The 24359-nt window shown below is 39.2% G+C and overlaps 1 protein-coding gene across 1 annotated transcript; it reads right to left on the bottom strand.

The window, feature by feature from the left end:
• Positions 1 to 10881: 10881 nt before the first annotated feature.
• Positions 10882 to 11382, bottom strand: LOC138904264 (uncharacterized). The gene is made up of 2 exons (XM_070192769.1): positions 11260 to 11382; positions 10882 to 11157 (listed from the first exon to the last, which is right to left on the bottom strand). The coding sequence occupies exons 1-2, from the start codon at positions 11380 to 11382 to the stop codon at positions 10882 to 10884; spliced, it is 399 nt and encodes a 132-aa protein (XP_070048870.1).
• Between the last annotated feature and the right edge of the window lie 12977 nt (positions 11383 to 24359).

Genomic DNA, 24359 nt, shown 5'->3' with positions numbered 1-24359 from the left:
CAATGGAAAATGTGCGGACCGTAGAAAAGTGATTGCGTCCGCAAAATAGTCCGTTCTCTGTTATCATAGAGTTGGCATATTGGTGGTATCTGAACTGCGGCCGCAATGACAATTGTGCGGACCACAATCCAATTTTGTGGTCGCACTAACAATTGTGCGTAGCACAAATCCAATCATGCGGTCGCAAGATTAAATTGTGCGGTCTGCAATGCCCAGTCTGCAGCCGCAATAAGAATTCCGTAGAACACACTCCCCTACCCTGCAAGCATGTTTTACACTGTATTGTTCAATGTCTCTCTGGTGTGTTCTTGTATGTTTGCACTTGAATTACAACTGATACCTGCTTTTGCTTGGAACAGAAAATGGTTAGATCTCGAGGTAGAGGTGATACTTCAAGAGAGGGGGGGGGGGGGTAAACCTTCCAGGGTTCGAGGCAAGATTACTTTACCCCTCACCCTCCAAAAGATAATCTCAAAGAAGGCTACAGACGGTCGAGAGAGAAATGCAGAGCCCTCCGAATCTAGTTCTTATGCCCCATCTAGGGAAGCATCAGAGGGCAGTTCAAGAGCTGTCGGTTGTCCAATCAAATCCATTAGGAAGGTATCAACTCCGGGACGAGCCTTCCATATCACATAGCACCTCTGAGGGTTCGGAAAGTGCTTGTCAAGCTTCCCAGCCCTCCTCTGCACATGTCCCTGAGGCACCAGTGACTACAGTTGATGACATCCCAGATGATAGCCGAGGGGGATATACTATAATTGTCAGCTTTGAGTGGTCGAAGAAGAAAGAGGTCTGGGAGAACCGGTTCGTCAGTCTCGTTGCCTTCACTAGCTTCCGTAGGTGATGGACGGTGAGGTCGCTCACTCTTGAGCGACAGTTCCAATTGAAAGATCTTGAACAGTATAATCCGACAGTCTTGAGGCAGTAGATGTGGTTCACCAAGAGTGTAGTGGACGCGAAGGAATACCTTGTCTGGGAGTTCTACGCCAATGTGGCGCACATCAAGAAAAGGACAAAGGTAACAAAAGTGAGGAACCGGAAAGTGCTTTTTGACCAGCACACGTTGAACAGCTATTTGGGGTTTGATGATGTTGAGCTCGCACAGTATTTGGAGAAGTTGGCAATTGGGGATACCATCGCCCGTGGCTAGCTGAGATTCTGGCAGCTTCTGGGCTACCACCACCACCACCATGGATTATGGCAGGGGTGTCTATTTACAGAAACACCCTGAGTTTTTATGCGAATGGGTGACAGACCTTTGTATGTATCCGACTTGACCCGTGTCAGAATGAGATAAATCTTTCTATCCCGCGGGCAATTCTAATCGCCTCCATCATGGCCGGGTAACCGATCAATGTGGGTGCCGTGATATCGGCCAACATATTTGTGGTCGCCAGGCAAGCTGATACCTCCTACCCGTATCTGATCTCGTACGAGTTCACACCTCAATTTAAGGTTATAAAACGGTCGATTGCAATAGTAATACCCAACAAGGAGTCAGAGACGAATTCCACACGGAGCTATACGTGGGATTTAGGAGTATAAATTGTAGTGTATGAGTATGAACAATCTCAAATTACACTTCCACAAATTGATGCTTGTTCTATGTCTATTCCAATTTAAGATTGCAAGATTAAGTAATGAAACTAAGAAATTATTTTTGTTGTTTTTCAAATGATAAAAAGACCTAGGGCTATGACCTTCACCTAGGTGTTTGCCTAACGGGTTGTAAACTTTAAAGCTTATTTTATTGGTCGGGGTGTATTATAGACATCAACACTTGAATACCCACTCAATACCTCTTGGTCAAAGAGTGACTTTGCCCAATTTGGCTTTCTCAAGTCCAAATGGGTGTAGAACAAAACGGTTGATAACAAGCTCAAGTCGGGTTTTACTATCTCTATATTTAACCTTTTAATTGGGACTATCAATATCTTGATTCACCCAAATTCCCTGTTAGCCAAGTTTTCCTAGACTAAGTCTCTCTTTCTAAAGTAGAGACCAAGTCAAATAGGCATGAACTAATGTTTGCAACCATTAATTCTACAATTAAAAGCAAGAACAAGGCTAAATAATAAATACCCAACCATAAACAAGCCATAATTCAAACACCTATTAAGTTTACACTCTAGGGTTGGGTCACAACCCTAGTGAAAATCTAGCTACTCATGCTTAAGACAAAAGAAATAGAAGAAGAAATGATAATTAAACCCATATTGATAATTAGAATAAGAAATCTATGTTCAAAAAGCACCACTAAAAAACTCACTTATGGCTACGCATGGAAAATCGTTGCAACAGATAGGTAAATCGTTGCCATAGAGGTATTGCAACGGTTCAGCGCCCGTTCCACAAGCTCGCATGCCTATAGAGCTTAAGGAACGGTTTTTGGAACGGTTGAGATAACTGTTGCTATAGTATAGTCTGTCGCAATGATTTGCCCTATTCCTGTTGGAACGATTATTCTTATCAACTGCAACAATTAATTTCCGCTACCATAACGTTAAATGCAACGGTCAATAACCGTTACTATATCAATTAAACTGTTACATCTATTATAGAAATGGCAACGATTTCTTTAAGATATTGCAACGGTTGAACTACCTATTGCAACGGTTTTTAGATTATTTTGGAACGGTTTGTAGGTCCTATGGCAACGGTTCTGTTAGCTATTGTAACAGTTTAATTGAATTGAAAATATTGCCCCCTGTTGCAAATAAAGATTTACATATATATATACAATAAACTATAAAACACTAAAATTTATATAAATAACAAAATGAAACAAACTTATGCTTTTGCTTGTCCTCAAGAAAATAAAGTAATTCCTACCTCCAAAAGTTAAGAGCTATTCCAGCTAATCAAAGATGCATCAATCACACATCAATTGGGACCAATAATAACCCACAACACTTATGAATTATCAACAAGGCGATGAGTTGAGCTTTTAAGCGCAAATAGTTCTAATGTGACACTTGAGCATCAAGAGTTGACTTTATTCATCAAGGAAACTCGCTCTTTCATATAAGTCATTGTGAATCCCAAATTCCTCCTCCTCTACTATCCGTTAGCATAACTCACTAAAAAATGTAGCATTCAATTCAAAAATTTGTGAAAGGTTCACTCATCTCTCTCAAAGGAATGTCACAAGTACGACTCTATGTACCATATGCTTTTCCCTCATGTAGATCACCATTAATGTAAGTTCACTCGGCTTGAAATCATGTAGGACTTTTTCGGAATGCAATGAAGGCTTTGGGACTAAGGTTGGATATGTTGTAATAGAACGGGTTCATCTTTCCTTAAGTGTTCCACTTCCTCTTATCGGCTCATGTTTTGCCAAGTCTTTGAGGCATTTTCTTTTCCGTAGGGGAACTAGAGAGACTTAACATTACTCTTTCTTAGTCATGATATTCATTTTCTCCTTCTTTATTTTTTTCATGCTTTGCATCATTGCTATTCTTTGAAATCCCTTTAACTCTTCAATTTATTCACTTTTTTTTGTTCTACTTTCTTTTTCTTGCCTTTCCTTCTATGGATTTCTTTTCTCTCTTTGCGCCTTGGTACTTTTTCAAACTCCTCGTCTCTCCCCTAAACTTATATTTTTTTAATCCAATTGTTTCACAAGAGTGTTAAGAAAAGCTCGGGTGCCAAGATAGGATCACGACAGAACGGGTAAAGGCTTGTAACATAGTGATCAAATGAGAAAGGTTTTAGGCTCAGATGGGTTGACTAAGGATAACAACACTGGTAGGCCATGAAAAATTTCAAGCGGGTCAAGGAGAGCCTATAATCACTTCTCAAGCCAAGTAAAACTTAATATTTCGCCTCGAAATACATTCGGGGCAAGTTCTAGACTATTCGCACGGGTACTTGGACTTGGAACAAAAACATCTCACCTCTCACACAACTGGATTATTAAAGAGGATAGAGTAGATGGCCCACAATGACCATTTTCAAGATTGAAAATCACTATGGTTCGACTAAACCACTCGATGGTTGCTTAAGTCAACACAAGAGTTAGAAGGTCACTAACTAGAGCTATTTCTTTCCAAGAAACTTGTTTTTAATTAAAAGCACGTAGTTAAGTGTGTTGGTACCAAGTGAAGCATGTTTGACTCTTCGAGCGTGACTCAATTAGGTCTTTTTATTCCTTATTACTAGTATTCTTACCTAAACACCAAAAACAGACTCAATCCCTTAAGAAGATTGTCACGTCATCCATCGTTAGGAAGAGTCACCTGGTTCACAAAAAAAAACTACCTTTGGAAAGAACCATGGCATTAAAAAAACCAAAGGCTTATTGTCCACTCAAACATAAAAAGAAGCTACTAAATTAAAAAGAAGCTATTGAATTAAATATTGAGTAATAAGAAAATAAAATAAAGAAGCTACAAAGTAAGCTACTGTAAGCATAATGAATATACATAATGAGGGAGGAAAAGAGAAAATATATACATCAATAGAGAGAGAAAGAGGAGAATCTATACATGATAAAAAGAAAAAGGAAAATGTTATCAATTATTACAAACCAAATGTCAAATCATCCAAATATCAAATAAACTTCACCCCCCCCCCCCCAATAAAAGTCAGCATTGTCCCCAATGCTTAAAACAATAAGAATAAAGAAGGGTAAGAGTGAAAATGACTCCCTATGTGGCTGTGTCCATAGGAGCATCACCGCCCTTAGTCTCCTCTAACTGGATCTCATCATCGTCGGCTCTGGGAGTAACTGGGTGGGTGAACATCTGGCGCACCACCTCAGTAATGTCGGTAGCCAGGTCTGGCTCCTCAGACTAGCCAGTTGGTGCCACTAGTGCTGATGGAACTATTGTTGTTTCTGGATCTGTCTCCATCAGCATATCAATTTGGAGGTCCCCAGCGGCTTCTATCTTAGTGACCTCTCTCCTTAGTTTGTCTAATAATTTCTTGGATGCCTGGGATTTCTTCATCTTCTTTACCTGCTTCCCAAGCTCCTCAATAACTGCTCCATGTGCTACTAAAGTGTTCATGATTGTCTGTTGATTCTCAAAATCTTCTTCAATGTATCCTCCTCTTTCGGAGGAATCATGGGTGCCAAGGTGGATGACTATGCTGCAACAGCACTGGATAGGCCAGACAGCTTTGCAGTAGCTGTCTACATCCAGTTGTTGAGGCTCACCAATGTCTGGGAGACTCGCAGTGCAGATAGTGGATGAGTGGGCATAGGCACTGTCCTTAAAGTCGAGGTGAGGGAAACTGATGCTGAAGGCTCTGAAGAAGGAGGTGGAGTCATGGCAGCTGCACTGGTAGAAGGCACTGCTGAAGTAGAAAGCATGTTGGCTGACTCTGCAGCTACCATCGAAGGCTCATCAGACTGGCCTACGGTAGTAGTCGGCTGACCTTTTTTCTTTGGGTTTCCACCACCCGTCAATGAATACCATGAGAAGGGCTTCTTCGCCCGCACCTTGGTATCAAACTCCATCAGCTCTACCCCCGCATCCGTAAGGTACTCAGTGATAGTGTTGGGATACGGGTAGGAGGTGTCACCTTGCCTGACGACCAAAGACATGTTGGCCGATATCACTGCACCCCACATTGATTGGGTACCCGACCATGATAGAGGCAACTAGCACTGCCCGAGGAATTGGAAGATTTGTCTCATTCTGGCACGGGTCTAGCATGATGCATACGAACGTCTGCCATCCCTTTGCCTCGAAGTTCAGGATATTCCAATGAATAGGAATCCCTGATGTGATCCATGGTGGTGGTGGTCCCGGAGCTGCCAGAATCTCAGCTAGTCATAGGCGAGCTGTATCACCCATAGCCAGCTTTTTCAAATATTGCACTGGCTCAACATCCTCAAACCCCAAGTAGGTGTTCAAGGTGTTCTGATCAAACCTCACTTTCAGGTTCCTCACTTTTGTCACTTTGGTTCCCTTCTTTATGTACGCCACATTGGCATAAAATTCCCGGACCAAGTACTCTTTGGAATCTAACATATTTTTAGTGAATCATGCCCACCCCTTCCGCTCCCGGAACTGCCTCGACACCACCGGGTTGTATTTATCAAGGTATTTCAACAAAAACTGATGCTCAAGAGTGAGCGATCTCGACGACTACCACTCTCTGAAACTAAAGAAGGTTGCAAGACTGACGAACCTATCTTCCCAAATTTCTTTCTTCTTCGACCTCTCAAGGCTGGCTACTCTAGTATCACCCCCTCGACCATCATCCGGGAGATCATCCACATCTACTATGGTAGCAGGTGCATTAGGGACATGTGTGGATGAAGGCTCTAAAGCCTGACTGTTACCTTCCAAACCATTAGAAGTGCTCTCAAAAGAGGTAGACTCGTTTTTAAGTTGGTATATGTCCTGAGGCAGTTGTGGCTGTGATTGCACATCAGGCTACTTTTGCACTGAGTTGCCCTCCGATGCTTCCCTAGATGGGGCATATGAACTTGACTCGGAGGGTTCCGGCTATCTAGTTTGGCTGATGTGACTTTCTTACTGATTATTCTTTGGAGGGCGAGGGGTAAATTGCTTTTGCCTCTGCCTCTGGAAGGTTTACCCCTCCCCTTTAATGTATCACCACGGCCACTGGATCAAACCATTTTCTGCAACAAACAGCATCAGGAGTCGGTACTAATTCAAGTGAAGATAATCAGAAGTCCATAGAACAAAACAAGTTACAGGGTACGAAAGTGCGGTCCGCATAATTGTAAGTGTGGTCGCATGTCTAGTACTGCAGACTGCATAATTTTAAAGTGCAGCCGCAGAGTTGAAGTGCGGTCCGCACTTTTCTGAGTGCGGCCGCACAATGGGCACCTGAAAATGGCAAAACTCTAAAGATAGAGAATCCCCTGATCTGCGGCCGCACACACTTTTCTGCGGCCACGATTGAATTTCTACAGACCGCACAATTTCAAGTGCGGTCCGCACAATCTTGCTTCACCAAAACCCTAATCTATACTTCTGCAGACCACACAATTCCTTGTGCGGTCGAACATTTCAAAACTTAATCGGGTAGAGTTCTTAGGGTTTCGATTTTATGCACAAATTGGACATTGTAGTAGCACTTAAACATGAAAAACCAAATAATCATTCCTCAATAGCAACTAGGAGTTTACCCAACACAATTCACACCCCATATAGATATGAAATTGACAAATGGTCTAAAATAACTAAAACATTGTGAACTAAACTAAGAAAATTGAAGAATCCTATAAATGATTTAAACATACCAGTGATGAAGTGGTGTTAATGAGTGATCACAGATGCTCAATCAAGTGGCAGATGATTGAATCAATTGTGTGCAAGATTTTAGCCTTTGTTTTAATTTCTCAGAGATTGGAAAGTTTCAACAGTAGCATTAGGGCTACTATTTATACCAACCGGTTTTGCCTAAGGGTTCAAGAGAAGAGTACGGCCCCAGAATTCCTTCTGCGGTCTGCACTTTGTTACCCGTTCTTCAAGTTCCCTTCATTGATCCGCGGTCCGCATAATTACCTATGCGACCGCACATGTTGGTGCGGTCCATATATTTCCTCGTGCTGCCGCACTTTGGCCATTTATCTGACAAACAAACTTCAGAGAGTTTACATTTTCCCATCTCAAATTGTGCGGTCCGCATTTTTTCCATACTTAGCCAATTTTTCTGAGCACAGTTCCTGCATAGCACACTCATTCCTGCAACACACTTCAAAACCAGTTAACACATAATAAGACCTATCTAAAGAAAAAGAAACATGGGTTGACTCCCAAGAAGTGCCTGATTTAACGTCGCGGCACGACGCAGATTACCATCATTTGAAATGAATTACCGCTACGACGTGGCCATCACCAACTTTTTCCAGATAATGCTTCACCCGGTGACAATTGACTCTAAATACCTCATCATTTTTATTCTTCAAGTCCAAAGCACCAAAGGATGTCGCACCCACAACCTCAAACGGGCCACTCCATTTAGATTTTAACTTTTCAGGAAACATCCGTAGTCGCGAATTGAACAACAACACAAGATCACACTCTTTAAACTCTTTGTTCCAAATTCACTTGTCATGAAGATATTTCATTTTCTCTTTGTATAAGGACGAACTTGTGTATGCATGATACCGGAACTCATCCAACTCGTTCAAATGTTCCACCCTTAAGTTGGCGGCGCCATCCCACTCATGATTCAACTTCTTTAAAGCCCACATGGCTTTGTGCCCAAGTTCCACCGGAAGATGATAGGCTTTTCCGAACACCAACTGGTATGGAGACATTCCCATATGTGTTTTGTAAGCCGTCCTATAAGTCCATAAAGTATCATCAAGTTTCTTGGACCAATCCGTCCGGTTAGCATTCACAGTTTTGGACAAAATACTCTTTATCTCCCGGTTAGAGACTTCAACTTGACCATTTGCTTGTGGATGATAGGGAGTTGTGAATTTATGAGTGACACTATACTTGGTGAGTAAGGTGTCAAAATCTTTGTTGCAAACATATGATCCCCCGTCACTTATGATAGCCTCGGGAGTACCAAATCTTGTGAAAATATTTTCTTCAAAAACGTCAACACACCTATCGCTTCAGTGTTAAGTAGAGCAACAGCCTCAACTCATTTGGACACATAATAAACCGCGACCAAGATGTAGGTGTTTCCACGTGAACTCACAAAGGGCCCCATGAAGTCAATACCCCATACATCGAAAATATCAATCTCCAAAATAGTGGTGAGGGGCATTTCATTTTTCTATGAGATTCCACCGTCCCTTTGACATTCATCACAATGCTTGACTAGATTACTTGCATCCCTGTAAAGGATGGGCCAATAAAAACTGCAATTTAGCACTTTGGCCGTCGTTCTTGCTCTACCATGGTGACCACTATATGGCGAAGAATGACAAGCCCCAAGAATTTCAACTTGTTCCTCCTTCGGTACACATCTTCTAATCACTCAATCCATACAAATCCGGAAAAGGTACGGTTCATCCCAATAATAGTCTTGACAATCCCGTTTGAGCTTCTTCCTTTGATTTGAAGAGAATTCATTCAGGATGATACCATTTACAAGGAAATTTGCTAGATATGCGAACCATGGAACCTATTTCATTGAAATAGCCAAGAGTTGCTCATCGGGGAAGGGGTCATTGATTTCAAGGCCATCATGCGGCCTCTTCTCCTCCTCCAAACGAGACAAGTGGACTGCCACTTGGTTTTCACTTCCTTTTCGATCTTGGATGTCAATATCAAACTCTTGCAATAAAAGCACACATCATATCAACCGGGCTTTGGAATATTTCTTGCTCATAAGATAGCGAAGTGTCGCATGATCCTTGTGGACAATGACTTTTGCACCCATCAAGTACGGGCGAAACTTCTCCATAGAAAAGACAATGGCAAGGAGCTCTTTCTATGTAACGGTGTAGTTGACTTGGGCACTATTCATGGTCTTACTAGCATAGTAGACCGGATGAAAAATTTTGTTGATGTGTTGCCCCAAAATAGCCCATACCGCTACATCACTTGCATCACATAGGAGCTCAAAAGGAACACTCCAATTTGGAGCGGTAATAATAGGAGTAGTAGTCAACTTGAACTTTAACAATTCAAAGGCTTCCATGCAATCATCATTGAAGTGGAACTTAACACCTTTCTCCAAAAGCATGCACAAAGGGTTCGCCACTCTAGAGAAATCCTTGATAAAACGTTGGTAAAATCCCGCGTGACCTAAGAAACTCCGCATGCTTTTCAATGAAGTTGGAGGTGAAAGTTTAGAAATCACCTCAATCTTTGCCTTGTCGACTTCAATGCCATTATTTGAGATCTTGTGGCCAAGGACAATGCCTTCCTCGACCATGAAATGACATTTCTCCCAATTGAGCACCAAGTTTGTTTCTTCACATCTCGCCAACACTTTATCCAAGTTTGCGAGACAATCATCAAAAGAATTCCCGACCACTGAGAAGTCATCCATGAACACTTCAAGGTAATACTCCACCATGTCCGTGAAGATCACCATCATACACCTTTGAAAAGTCGTCGGTGCATTGCACAACCCAAATGGCATCCGCTTGAAGGCAAAAGTACCATAAGGACATGTAAAGGTAGTCTTCTTTTGATCGTCCGGAGTAATAAGAATTTGGTTGTATCCGGAATACCCATCAAGAAAGCAATAGAAAGCACAACCAGCCAATCTATCAAGCATTTGATCTAGGAAGGGAAGTGAAAAATGGTCTTTCCTTGTAACTTTGTTGAGCTTACGATAGTCCATACATACTCTCCACCTGATCACCGTTTTTGTAGGAATAAACTCATTCTTATCATTGGTGACCACCACCATGCCCCCTTCTTTATGACACATTGAACCAGAGAAGTCTACGAACTATCAGAAATGGGATAGACAACCCCATCATCCAACCACTTGATGATTTCGTTTTTTACAACTTCTTGCATGGCTTCGTTGAGTCTCCTTTGATGTTCAATAGATGGTTTGGCATCTTCCTCCAAGTTAATCTTGTTTATGCAAAATGCGGGGTTTATCCCCCGAATATCTGCCAATGTCCATCCAATAGCCTTTTTTCTCTTTTGTAGCACCGCCAATATAGCATCTACTTGCACGTTAGTCAAACAAGAGGAAATAATAACTGGTAAAGTAGAAGAAGAGCCAAGAAATTCATACTGAAGATGTGGAGGTAATGGCTTCAACTCCAAGATAGGAGGCTCCTCGATCGAGGACTTTGTTGGGGGAGTTGTTCTATTTTCAAGATCCAAGGACAATTTGCGGGGCTCATAAATGTATGACCCCATTCCTTGCAACGAGTTCACACATTCCATGAAGTCATCCATTTCGTCATCATCAAAGTTGAGCAAGACGACCTCCAATGTATCATCAACATTCATCACTGGACTTGTTTCAATTACAATCATATCGGTCACCAGATGAACACACCTCTTTGCTATTGGGTTGCCGCATGGACTTACACACATGAAAAACCACTTTTTCATCACCAACTCGGAAGGTAAGTTCTCTGACTTCAACATCAACTAGAGCCTTCCCCGTAGCAAGGAAAGGTCTACCAAGAATAATAGGCACCTCATAATTAACCTCACAATCAAGAATGACAAAATCCGTCGGAAGAATGAATTTATCAACACGAACCAATACATCTTCAATCACTGCCAATTGTCTCTTCATGTTACGATCAGCCATTTATAATCTCATAGATGTGAGTCTTGGTTTCCCAATTCCTAAAGTCTTGAAAACTGAATAGGGCATCAAATTGATACTTACCCCAAGATCACAAAGAGCTTTTGCAAACTCGGCACTCCCAATGGTACAAGGAATCGCGAAAGCGTCGGGATCCTCTAACTTGGGAGCCATTGAATGCACAATTGCACTCACTTGATAAGTCATTTTTATAGTTTCAAAATTCATCGATCGCTTCTTTGCCACTAAGTCCTTCATAAAGTTTGCATAACCGAGCATTTGCTACAAGACTTCAACCAATGGCACATTGATAGATATGCTCTTCATCATGTTAATGAATTTTTTGAATTGATTCTCTCTATTTTGCTTGGCGAGCCTTTGAGGATATAGAGGATAAGGCCTAGGCATTGGTGCCTTAGCCTTTTGCATTGCTAGTTCCGGTATGTCAACGATGTGATCCCTAGACGGGTTCACTTCCTCTTGAGATTCCTCATCATTATCATCAATATCCATCCGCACTTCCTCATTTGCTTTCACCATATTGTCTGGGATCTCATCTTCTTGAACCACTTGCTCATCATCTACAAGCTTCCGTTGATTCGAGGTAGGTGCATCCCCACATTTTCTACTCCGTGTAGTAACGGCCATGGCATGTCAAGTGTTGTTTCCACCCTTTGGGTTCACCACCGTGTCACTTGGTAGTGCCCCCTTAGGATGATTGTTTATGGGTTGAGAGATTTTCCCCATTTGGACTTCCAAGTTTCGGATAGATGTATTGTGAGAGGCAAGTTGGGCATCGGAGTCGGCATTTTTCTCCATCATTTGCTTAAATATGTTCTCAATTCGTCCCATCTCATTATTGGAAGAATTTGGACCATGGGAAGGATAAGAAGGCGAGTTGCACGGTTGTTGATAAATCGGGGGCCTTTAAAAACCCGACCCCCGATTGCCTTGATTATTGTTCCATCCCCCTTGGTTGTTGCCTCCCCAATATCATTGATTATTGTCACTCTAATTGTCTTGGTTATTACTACCACTCTAATTTCCTTGATTGTTGACACCCTTCCAATTACCTTGGTTGTTAAAATTTCAATTCCCTTGATTACCTTGAGGTCGCCATTGTTGTTGATTCGAGCCTTGAGAGTTGTTTCTTTGCCCTTGAAAGTTATTCACATATTGCACTTACTCCTCTTGTTCATTGTAAGATTCATCTTGATCAAACCCACTATCTTCTTACACATAATTCTCCACTCAGTTTTGCACTTGTGGACCTTTGGGCCTTATTTTGTTCACCATCATACTAACTCCTTCCATGGCATTGACTTGCTTAGGATTTTTCACTTGTTGAAGTTGAGCTTTTGCTAATTGATTCATAGTGGTGGTCAACTCGGCAATGGCTTGCCCATGGTCATGCAACTCTTTATGTATGTGAATCACGTTCGGATCACCTTGAGGAACATTTGCTCTACTTTGCCATGCCGAAGAAGTATCCGCCATTTCATCTAAAACCTCACAAGCTTCTGCATACGGTGTTGTCATGAAATTTCCACCGGCAAGTTGATTAACCACGCACTGATTGGTAGTATTGATCCCCCGATAGAAAGTTTGTTGAATCATAGCCTCTGTCATATCATTATTTGGGAACTCTTTGACCATAGTTCGGTAGCTCTCCCATATTTCATGCAATGGCTCATTGGGCTCTTGTTTGAATGCTATAATCTCGTCTTTAAGAGTAGCCATTTGCCAGGGAGAAAAGAACTTGGAAATAAATTTCTCCGCCAATTCATCCCATGTATGGATGGAGTGGTTTGGCAATCTTTCTGATAAATCCAAGACATTCCCCCATAGCGAGAAAGGAAATAGCCTCAACCTTAAAGCATCCTCGAAGACGTTTGTCTGTTTACTCCCCCACCAAGTGTCCACAAACCCCTTCAAGTGTTTGTATGCATTTTGTGTGAGCATTACATTCGTGATTTGAAAGTTTCCCGCCCGAATGCGGGGCGGGACAATGACACTTGCATACCCTTCATTCGGCAACACCCGGTCTGGAGTCACTCTTGGTGAATGTGGAGGTAGAACTGGGACGTTGTCTTGAGGTGCCCAGCCTCTTCTATTTGCTTGAGGTTCAAGAGGAACCTCTTCAACGTCCACATCCTCCAAAGGCATATTTCCGAGTTGATTGTTGTTGTTTGCCATTATGGCACCTAAAATTTTTCACATAAATGAGTAACAAGGAAGGAAAAGAAGACAATTCACACACAAAACCAAATATATAGCAAAATTTGTTTTTATGCTCCCCAGCAACGGCGCCAAAAATTGGTCTCGTCCAAGTTCACTCCTCTATTTGAGGATATGAAACGGTCGATTGCAATAGTAATACCCAACAAGGAGTCGGGGTCGAATTCCACAGGGAGCTATCCATGGGATTTAGGAGTATAAATTGTAGTTTATGAGTATGAACTATCTCAAATTACACTTCCAGAAATTGATGCTTGTTCTATGTCTATTCCAATTTAAGATTTCAAGATTAAGCAATGAAACTAAGAAATTATTTTTGTTGTTTTTCAAATGATAAAAAGACCTAGGGCTATGATCTTCACCTAGGTGTTTGCCTAACGGATTGTAAACTTTAAAGCTTATTTTATTGGTTGGGGTGTATTATAGCTATCAACATTTTAATACCCATTCAACACCTCTCGGTCAGAGAGTGACTTTGCCCAATTTGGCTTTTTTCATCAGTTTTTGGGAACACAATTAAACATTTTTGGACTAAAACGAAAGCTAAATGGAGCTAATAAGTAGTCAAAATCCCCACTTATTAGTATCCCAACACCATTACTGAATATCTTACGGATGTACGGGTGGAGTCGAGAGATTTTGATCCGAAAGTGCGGACGAAAAAGCCCTTATCATGGTATTCGTTGATGGATGCACATAACCATAAGAAAAGGGTCAGCTGACTACCACCATAGGCCAGTCTGATAAGCCATCGGTGGTAGTTGCACAGATATAGTCGACATGCCATCTACGTCAGCAGAGCCTTCAGCCAGTGCAACACCTCCAGCCTCAATGCCTCCAGCAACCCCCATTACAGGTTCCACCTCGACTTTGAAGCCGGTGTCGATGCCCATTGCTCTACTATCTGCGATGCGTGTCTCCCAAACACTGGCAAGCCTCAACAACTAGATGCAGACAACTACTTCAAAGCTGTCTAACATATCCAGTAATGTTGCAGCACAATCCTCCATTTCGGCACCCCAGATTCCCCCCATAGTTGAAGAAACTCTGAAGAATCTCTTAGAGAATCGGAACTCAATCATGTCCACTTTGGTGCATTATGGGTCAGTGATAGAAGAGTTGGGCAAGGAAGTGAAGAAGATGCGGAAGTCCCATGCCTCCAAAAAGTCAGTGGACAAGCTCCGAAAACAGGTTACCAAGCTTACAACAGCCAGAGACATTCCATTTGACATGTTGATTGACAAGCACCATCCAGGCCCAGATCCTACAGCACATACAGCACCAGCTGGCCAGTTTGAGGAGCCATACATTGCTGTTGACACTGCCGAGGTAGTACGTCAGATGTTCACCAACCCAACCACTCCCGGAGTTGAGGATGATGAGATCCAATTGGATGAGGATGAGGTCGGTGACACTGCTGTGGACATAGAGATGGCCAAGGAGCCATATGGAGTTTTCTTCACTCTTACCCTTACTTTACTCTTATTTTTAAGCATTGGGGGCAATGCTTATTCTTATTCGGGGGTGGGGTAGAGTTTATTTGATATATTTTGATGATTATGAGATATTTGGTTTGTAATAATTGACAGTATTTTCTTCTTTTTCCTTATTCTGTATATATTCTCTTATTTTCTTCTTTTTCCTTATTCTGTATATATTCTCTCTTTTCCTTTCTCATTATGTATATATTTCTTTCATTATGCATATTTATTATGATTTTGATAGTTTTTGCTTTGTAGCTTCTTTACATGTGTTCTCTTATTAGTTAGTGTACTAGGTTCTTTTTGAATTAGTAGCTTCTTTCTGTTTTGATAGCTTCTTTTTGTGTTTTAGTAGATAATAAGTCTTTGGTTTTCTTAATACCACGGTTCTTTCCAAAGGTAGTTTCTGTGTGAACCGGGTGACTCTTCCCAATGATGGATGGCGTGACAACCTTCTTAAGGGATTGAGTCTGTTTTGGTGTTTAGGTAATAATAGTAGTAGTAATGAATAAAAAGACCTAATTAAGTCATGCTTGAAGAGTCAAACATTCTTTACTTGGGACCACCACACTTAACTACGTGCTTATGGTTAAAAATAAGATTTTTGGAAAGAAAGAGCTCTAGTTAGTGACTTTGTGACTCTTGTGTTAACTTAGGCAGTCATCGAGTGGTTTAATCGAACCATAGTGATTTTCAATCTTGAATGTGGTCGTTGTGGGCCTCGACTCTATCCTATTTAACAATCCACTTGCGTGAGAGGTGAGATGTTTTTGTTGCAAGTCCAAGTACCCGTGCGAATGGTCTAGAACTTGCCCCGAATGTATTTCAAGGTGAAATCTTAAGTTTTGCTTGGCTTGAGAAGTGATTGTAGGCTTTCCTTGACCCCTTGAATTTTTCCATTGCCCACCAATATTGTTATCCCTAGTCAACCCATTTGAGTATCGAGCCTTTGTCATTTGATAACCAAGTTACAAGCCTTTACCCATTTTGTCGTGACCCTCTATTGGCACCCGAGCTTTTTTTAACACTCTTGTGATACAATTGGATAAAAATGTAAATTTGGGGGAGAGACGAGTAGTTTGAAATAGGTATAAAGGCACAAAAAGAGAAAAGAAACGATGAGAAAGAAAGGCAAGAAAAGGGTAGAACAAAAAGAAAAATGAAAAAGAAAGTGAATAAGTGGAGGAGTTGAAGGGATGCGAAGAAAAGTAATGATACAAAGCATGAAAAAATCAAAGAGGGAGAAAATGAATGTCATGATCAAGAAAGAGTGATGCTAAGTCTCTCTAGTTCCCCTAGGAAAAGAAAGTGCCTCAAAGAAGTGGCAAGGCATGAGCCGAGAACAAAAAAAATGGAGTGCTTAAGGAAATATGAACCCGCTATACCATCGTATATTCAACCTTAGTCCAAAAGCCTTCATTACATTTTGAAAATGCCCTACGTGATTTCAAGCTCAGTGAGCTTAGGCGATCTACATGAGGGGCAAGCCTATGGTACTTAAAGCCGTACTTGCAACATTCTCTTGAGAGAGATGAGTGAACCTTTCGCAAATATTTATTTTGATTGAGTGCTAAAATTCTTAAGTGAGATAGGCAAAAGGAGAGTAGATGAGGAGGAGTTTGGGATCCACAGTGATCTACATGAAAGAGCGAGCTTCCTTGATGAATAAAATCAACTCTTGATACTCAAGTGTCACATTAGAACTATATGTGCACAAAAGTTTAACTTGTAGCCTTGTTGATAATACATAAGTAGTGCGGGTAATTGTTGGCCTCAATTGATGTGCGAATGATGCACCTTTGATAGGTTAGAATGGCCCTTAACTTGTGGAGGTGAGAACTATTTTATTTGCTTGAGGACAAGCAAAGACTTACGTTTGGGGGATTGATAAGTGGGGATTTTGACTACTTATTAGCACAGTTTGGCTTTTGTTTTAGTCTAAACGTATTGAATTGTATTCTCAAAACTCATGAAATGTGCTAAACTGCAAGAATATTGAAAGATGGACTCCCGAGATGAAATCCAACTCAAAAAGAAGTAATATACACTCAAGGCAATAAAAGGCACAGAACCTTACAAAGTGCGAACCGCAGAATTTCATTTGCGGTTGCAAATGATGAAGGAAAGTCTAGCAGATTTTTGTGCAAAGTACGGACCGCACATGAATTGTGCGGCCGTAAAAGTTGGGCTAGGAACAAAGTTCAGAGAATGTGCAAATTCCCAAGTTCCAAGTCCCTCAGAAGTGCGGACCGCACAAAAAGTACCTTGCGGCCACAGAAGTAAAAGTGCGGACCGCATAACTAAGTTTCGATCGCAGTTACAAATCTGCGGTCTGCAGAAAGAATGCCTCGCGGCCACAGATCCTCCAAGTCCTGACAAGTTGAAGAAATCTGCGGACCGCACATGGAATTGTGCGGCCGCAGAACCTCCCGGGGGGCATTTTTGTCTGAAATAGTCAGCTTTGTATAAACAGAATAGTTTAACGAAATTAGGTCAACTTTTGACATTGGAAGCTACAATAGCCTTTTCTCTTTACTTCTTTTAGTAGTTTTTCATATTTTGGGATATTTTAACATAGATTTTATCATTTTGATTTCACAATATGAGTTTATTTACCATTTCTTCTTCTATTTCTTCAATCTCAAGCATGAGCAGTTAGATTTTTACTAGGGTTGTGACCCAACCCGTGTATAAACCTTATGGGTATTTAACTTAATGCTTGTTTATGGTTGGGTGTTTATTATTTAACATTGTTCATGCTTTAATTTGTGGAATTAATGGTTGCAAACATTAGTTTATGCCTTTTTGACTTTGTATCTACTTGAAAAAGAGAGATTTAGTCTAAGACTGCTTGGCTAACAAGAAATTGGGTCAATCGAGAGATTGATAATCACAATTAAAGGGTTTAACCTAGAGATAGTGATAACCCGACTTGAGCTTTTATCATCCGTTTTATGCAATACCCATTTGGACTTGAGAAAGTCAAATTGGGCAAAATCACTTTTTGGCCAAGAGGTATTGAGTGGGTAATTGAGAGTTGATAGCTATAATTCACCCCGATCAACAAAACAAGTATTAAGGTCTATATCTCATAAGTCAAATACCTAGGTGATAGTTATAGCCCTAGGCTTTTTACAAAACTTGAAAAACAACAAAAAAAAATTTCTTAGTTTCGTTTCTTAACTTTGCAATCTTAGCTTAAATTAGACATAGAATCAACCCCAATTTGGTGAAGTATAAATTGAGGTAGTTCATACTCAAGTGCTATAATATATACGCCTAACTCCCATATATAACTCCCTGTGGAAATCGATCCCGACTCTTGTTGGGTACTATTATTGCAATCGACCGTTTCATAACCTTGAATTGAGGTGTGAAATTGGACGAGATCAGTTTCTATTACTAAAAAAGAGGAAAACGAAACGTGCAAAATACACACGCATAGACGCAAGTTTATTGCTGAAGCTGCGGATAAAAAACATATGAAGATTAATGCCTATTTTTATATGAACATAGTGACCTATTCAAAGTATTTTATGAACGAGGGTTGTTGGTTTGCCTAATGTAAGCATTTAAATTTTATTGGATTTAAATTCAATAAAAATATTTGGACTATATATTAAATATATTAGTTCGAATAAATATTATGGGCTAATATAATTGAATTAATTATATAAGTTCAATATATATGGATTAAATAAATAAGTTTTAATACATTGGACTGACCTATTTATTTGGGCTAAAGTGAGAGCCCGCCTCATTAAGCCCAAGATATCATCTTCCAGATGCCCAATTTTGCCACGTGTCAAATGACGTGGCGCGCCAAGTCAAATAGAAGAGCCAATAGGATCATGCCATGTGTCAAAATGACAAGGCATGCCAAGTCAAATTAAAAGGCCAATGAAATTGTGCCACATGCGCAAGTGACGTGTTCTGACCAATCAAATGCGATCTTGTCACTCTTCAATCTGATTGGTTGGAAAGAGTTTGTTCTCATCATAATTCTTCCATCCCACAATTATAAATAGAGGTCTTCATAACTTAGAAAGAGCCCAGAAGTTATATCAAAAAGTAAGAGAGAGCTCGTGCATCAAACGCTGCAGATTTCTCTAAAAGCTACAGGCATTCAAGTGTTCTAAGAATTAAAAGATCAAGACAAAGATTCAAGAACAAGCTGCAAGCCCTTGGATTAAAAATATGTCAAGATTAAGATCATGCCTCAAACACTTGAATTAAAATAAAATAAAATTCAAGATTAAGCTCAAAGGCTCTTTTATTTACTGTTGAAAAGTAGAATCAGAGGATTCATAGAGATTGTAATGCTCATATTGTTTGAAATAAAATACTACGATTGCTACAATATTTTTCGGGCTTGATTTTATTTTCTCAATGCAATTTATTGTCTACATCTACTAATGAAAATCATTATAGTGAAATAAGGGGTTTAATTGATAAAGTTGCTTTTTAAGTGGATGGGTACAAGTCTAATTATGGTCGTGTTAGTATTGAACCAGGTATCTTAATTTGGGGAGGGTCTCTTTAATTATGAGGTGCCATGTGACAGTCCGTCCGATTGACGGGTATATTTGAATGATAATACAACCGTAAAGACTAAGATAACCAAATAGTATAACAAATGATATTTTTAATTTTTTTTGGTAGTACAAGAATATATTTGAAGATAAATAACAAAAGGATTCAAATTGTTATAAATATATTATATTATGGATGTTCATTTAGTACTATGTTGTAAATAAGCTTCCTGAAGAAACTTATCTATATAAGACTCCGCCGTAAATATGTTTATTTATTTAGTAATCTATTGAAACTAAGTCTCCTGAAAAAGCTTATCCTTTCAGTACCCGTTATAGATAAACATCATATCCGGTAGAAGATTATCTATATCTGGTACAATGAGCTTATCCTTTCGGTACCCCGTTATGGATAAACATTACCCTCGGTAGAAGATTATCCATATCTAGTATAATGAGCTTATCTTTTCGGTAACCCGTTATGGATAAATATTACCCCCGGTAGAAGATTATCCATATCTGGTATAATGAGTTTATCCTTTAGGTACCCCGTTATGGATAAACAGTACCCCCGGTAGAAGATTATCCATATCTGGTATAATGAGCTTATCCTTTCGATACCCCGTTATGGATAAACATTACCCCCAGTAGGAGATTATCTATATCTGGTATAATGAGCTTATCGTTTCGGTACCCCATTATGGATAAACATTACCCCCGGTAGAAGATTATCTATATCTGGTACAGTAGCAGTTTACACAGCAGCTTGCAGAAGCAGCTTACACAACAACTTACTTTCTTCTATAAATAGAGAAAATTTCAGTTCATTTATGTACAAATGTTTGAAGTTTGAATAATATATCAGTTTTTCTCTCTACTTGTCTTTACTTTACAGTCTTTATTTTATAATACGTTATCAGCACGAGCTCTGCCATCTCGAGCAAATACTTTGAAAGTATCAGAAGTACGGACTTTCTTTTTCTAAATAATGTCAAATCTTTCTAAACTTGAATTTGTAGCCCTGGATATATTAGGCAAAAGCTACATGTCTTGGGTGCTTGATGCTGAAATTCATCTTGATGCGATGGGTCTGGCAGACACCATCAAGGACAAAAATCAAGCATCAAATCAAGACCGGGCCAAAGCAATGATATTCCTACGCCATCACCTTGATGAATGCTTGAAAATGGAATATCTCACTATTAAAGATCCAGTCATACCGTGGAATAATTTGAAAGATAGATATGACCACCTGAAGATGACCGTTCTTCCACAGGTACGTTATGATTGGACTCATCTAAGGCTACAAGATTTTAAATCTATCAATGAGTATAATTCTGCTATGTTCAGAATTATTTCCCAATTGAAATTATGTGGTAATAATAAGACTGATCATGATATGTTGGAGAAAACGTTTACCACTTTTCATGCCTCGAATATGCTCCTGCAGCAGCAATATCGAGAGATGGGATTTAAAAAGTATTCTGAACTTATATCACATCTTCTTGTAGCCGAGCAATATAATGGGCTATTAATGAAAAACCATGAAAGCCGACCTACATGTTCTTGTCCATTCCCTGAAGTGAATGAGACGAACTTCCACCAAGCTAAGCGTGGAAGAGGACATGGCCCTATTCGTGGTCATAGTCGTGGTCGGGAAAGAAACACTAATCATGGTAATAATAATGCACCAAAGAACCCTCCTCACCCCAGTAGTGGAAAAGGAAGGAACAAAAGCATGAAGCGGTGCAAGCAACAAGGGCAGAAAATACATGTTGTAGATGTGGAGGAAAAAGGCACTGGTCACGTACCTGTCGTACGCCAAAGCACCTGATTGAGCTATATCAAGCCTCCCTGAAGAAGACAGAGAAAAATATTGAAGCAAATTTTATTTCTGAAGATAATTTAGACTTCATGCATTTAGATGTAGCTGATTACTTTGCACTCCCGGAAGGAGAAACAAGTCATGTGATCGGTGATGAATATATAGAAATGTAAATATTTTAATTTTTATTGTTTGTAGTAGATAGTATGGTTATGTAATTATTGTACATAAATAAAAGTTATGCTTTGATAATGATGTTTACTATCATATTTATTTTGTTTATGAAAAAAATTTCTCTCATGATACCAGAAGTGTGTGGGCAATATTTGATATTATAAAATATATCAACAACTCCTAAAGAGCTAGCTGTTTGTCTAGAAGAAATATGACACTAGTAGTATCTGATAAATATTTGATTGTGGATAATAAACGAAGGCTCTCGAAGAGCTTATGTACAAATATGTCATTTATATTATATAATTATGGTCGAAACATATGTTGTAGTAAATCTGAAGTTTACTAATACGAATGGCTATCATACTGAGACTACAACGAATTGGAATATTGAAAATCTTCATGTTTCCACAATCATGGGGGTAAAATAATATGTATGAGAAGTTACCCGCCTTATTATTCAATTTGTACTACATCATGTATCATAGTAAACCAAAAATTTACTAATGCAAAAGCAGTCGCAGTAAATCAACAAGTTTTACTGAGGCAAAAGTAGCTACAGTAATCAGAAATTCGCTAATACAAAAGTAGCCAAAGTAAATCAGAAGTTTACTAATGCAAAAGTTTATGCCATATTAAATCAGAAACTTACTAAGAGATAGCACATGCCATGATAAACCTGAAGTTTTCATTTGCCATTTTTAAATGAGCTATTTGAGAATTCGGATAAGCATATACTAAAGAACTAGAAGATTCTTCAAGAATTCTCTTGTGTTGCTTGTTCTCATAATAAATTGATTATACCATCTTTTACCAGCTAAAGTTGGGACTAAGACCCCTGAATTCTAGAATATATAAAAGGTGAATATGGGCCTATTCACCTATTATGTGAACCACTTATAGATGCATATATGAGATGGTTACATGTGTGTTTATTGTCAACCTGCAGTTTGGCATTTGAAATTGCTTTTCTCAATTAAGAACATAATTTTAAGATTATGAAATCAAGATAGTTCATCTTGATGATGCTGGTTTATATCCAAGCTAGTTTAGTATTGAATACCTCCTATTAATGGCTAAACTATTGCTTATGAGAACAAAGCCTCATGTATTGGTCTAAGATTTTCTAAATTGCATACAACAGCACTTGTATGCATCAGACCAACAAAATATGATAAGTCCTCCCCTCACAAATTGTTTAGGATTAGAAACCAAATATTTTTACTATCTAATAACGTTTGATGTGTGGTATATGATTAAGTTCTCTACCACAATGCACAAAGATAGGTTTTCCAAAGAAGATTAGGGATATATGTTAGTTTTTCTAATATTTGGGGATGGAATAAAAAGCTGAAAAATATGCTATATGAATCGAATTATCATTAATATGATCCTTACTTAGAATATAATTCAAGTCAAATGCCAGAAGCATTTGCTGATCAAAAATTAAATATCATATTTCAGCTGCAAATGCTCCTATTAAAATTAAAGTCCCTGAAGGATAAAGTTTACTACACGCATGAAGCGTAGTAAGCTGATCGGTTCCAAAGGTAACAATCCTTGAAAAATGATAGGAGCAAATGAGCTCTAGAAGAGCCCACGATATAACATTTCATAAAACTCCAGAAGAAGTTCAGGTACCTGAAAATAAAGAAAGTGATGAGATCTCAACAAGTTATGTCGCTTAGGAACCGATACAAAATGATCGTCGACGATATATTTGATACAATAGAGTTCACAATATTATAAAAGATTGTGAGGATCGGACCTGTAGTCCAGACACCTGAAGATATCATGCCATCTAAATGCAAGTCATAACCTATATGACTCATTTGATTAAGTCTATATGAAGATCCCTGAAGGATTTAAAATGTCTGAAGCAAATCTAAAATCCCGATAAATGTATTCAATCAGATTACAAAGATCTTTGTATGGTTTAAAGCAATCTGGGCGTATGTGGTATAATCGCCTTAGTGAATATTTGCTGAAAGAGGGTTACATAAATGATGTTATTTGTCCATTTATTTTTATAAAGAAAATGACATCAGAATTTGTTATACTTGCTATTTATGTTGATGACATAAATCTTGTTGGAACTCTAGAAGAGCTCCAAAAGGCAATTGAATATCTTAAGAAAGAATTTGAGAAAAAAGATCTTGGAAAGACAAAATTTTATCTTGGTCTGCAAATTGAACATTTACTCATTTAGCAAACGGGATCTTTATCCATCAATCTACCTATACATAAAGGGTCTTAAAACGTTTTTACATGGACAAAGCGTACCCATTGAGTACACCAATGGTTGTTCGATCACATGAAGTGAATAAGGATTTGTTCCGACCTCTAGAAGAGGACGAGGAACTCCTTGGTCCCGAAATACGTTATCTTAGTGCAATTGGTGCACTTATGTATCTTGCTAATGCTACAAGGCCTGACATAGCATTTTCTGTTAATTTACTAGCAAGATATAATTATTCCCCTACACGAAAATATTGGAACGAGATTAAGCATATATTGTGATATTTAAAGGGAACACTTGATATGGGTTTATTTTATTCTAACAAAGGTAGTGTAGATCTTGTTGGTTATGCAAATGCATGTTATTTATCTGATCCACATAAAACTCGATCTCAAATCGGGTACATATTTACATGTGAAGGTACTGTCATATCATGGCGCTCCACAAAGCAATCTATTGTTACTACTTCTTCAAATCATGCTGAGATAATAGCTATTTATGAAGCAAGTAGGGAATGCGTATGGTCGGGATGAGTGATTCATTTTATTCAAGGAAAATGTGGTTTGGAATGTGATAAAAGATCCACAATTTTATACAAAGTCAATGCTGCATGCATAGCCCAATTAAAAGGGAATTTATAAAAGGAGATAAATGGTAACATTTATGTGCAGCAAATCCGTTCAAGTGACAATCCA

The sequence above is a fragment of the Nicotiana tomentosiformis genome, chromosome 2 (assembly GCF_000390325.3).
Source record: "Nicotiana tomentosiformis chromosome 2, ASM39032v3, whole genome shotgun sequence".
Lineage (NCBI taxonomy): Eukaryota > Viridiplantae > Streptophyta > Magnoliopsida > Solanales > Solanaceae > Nicotiana > Nicotiana tomentosiformis.
This window is presented reverse-complemented; position numbering and strand designations above follow the sequence as displayed.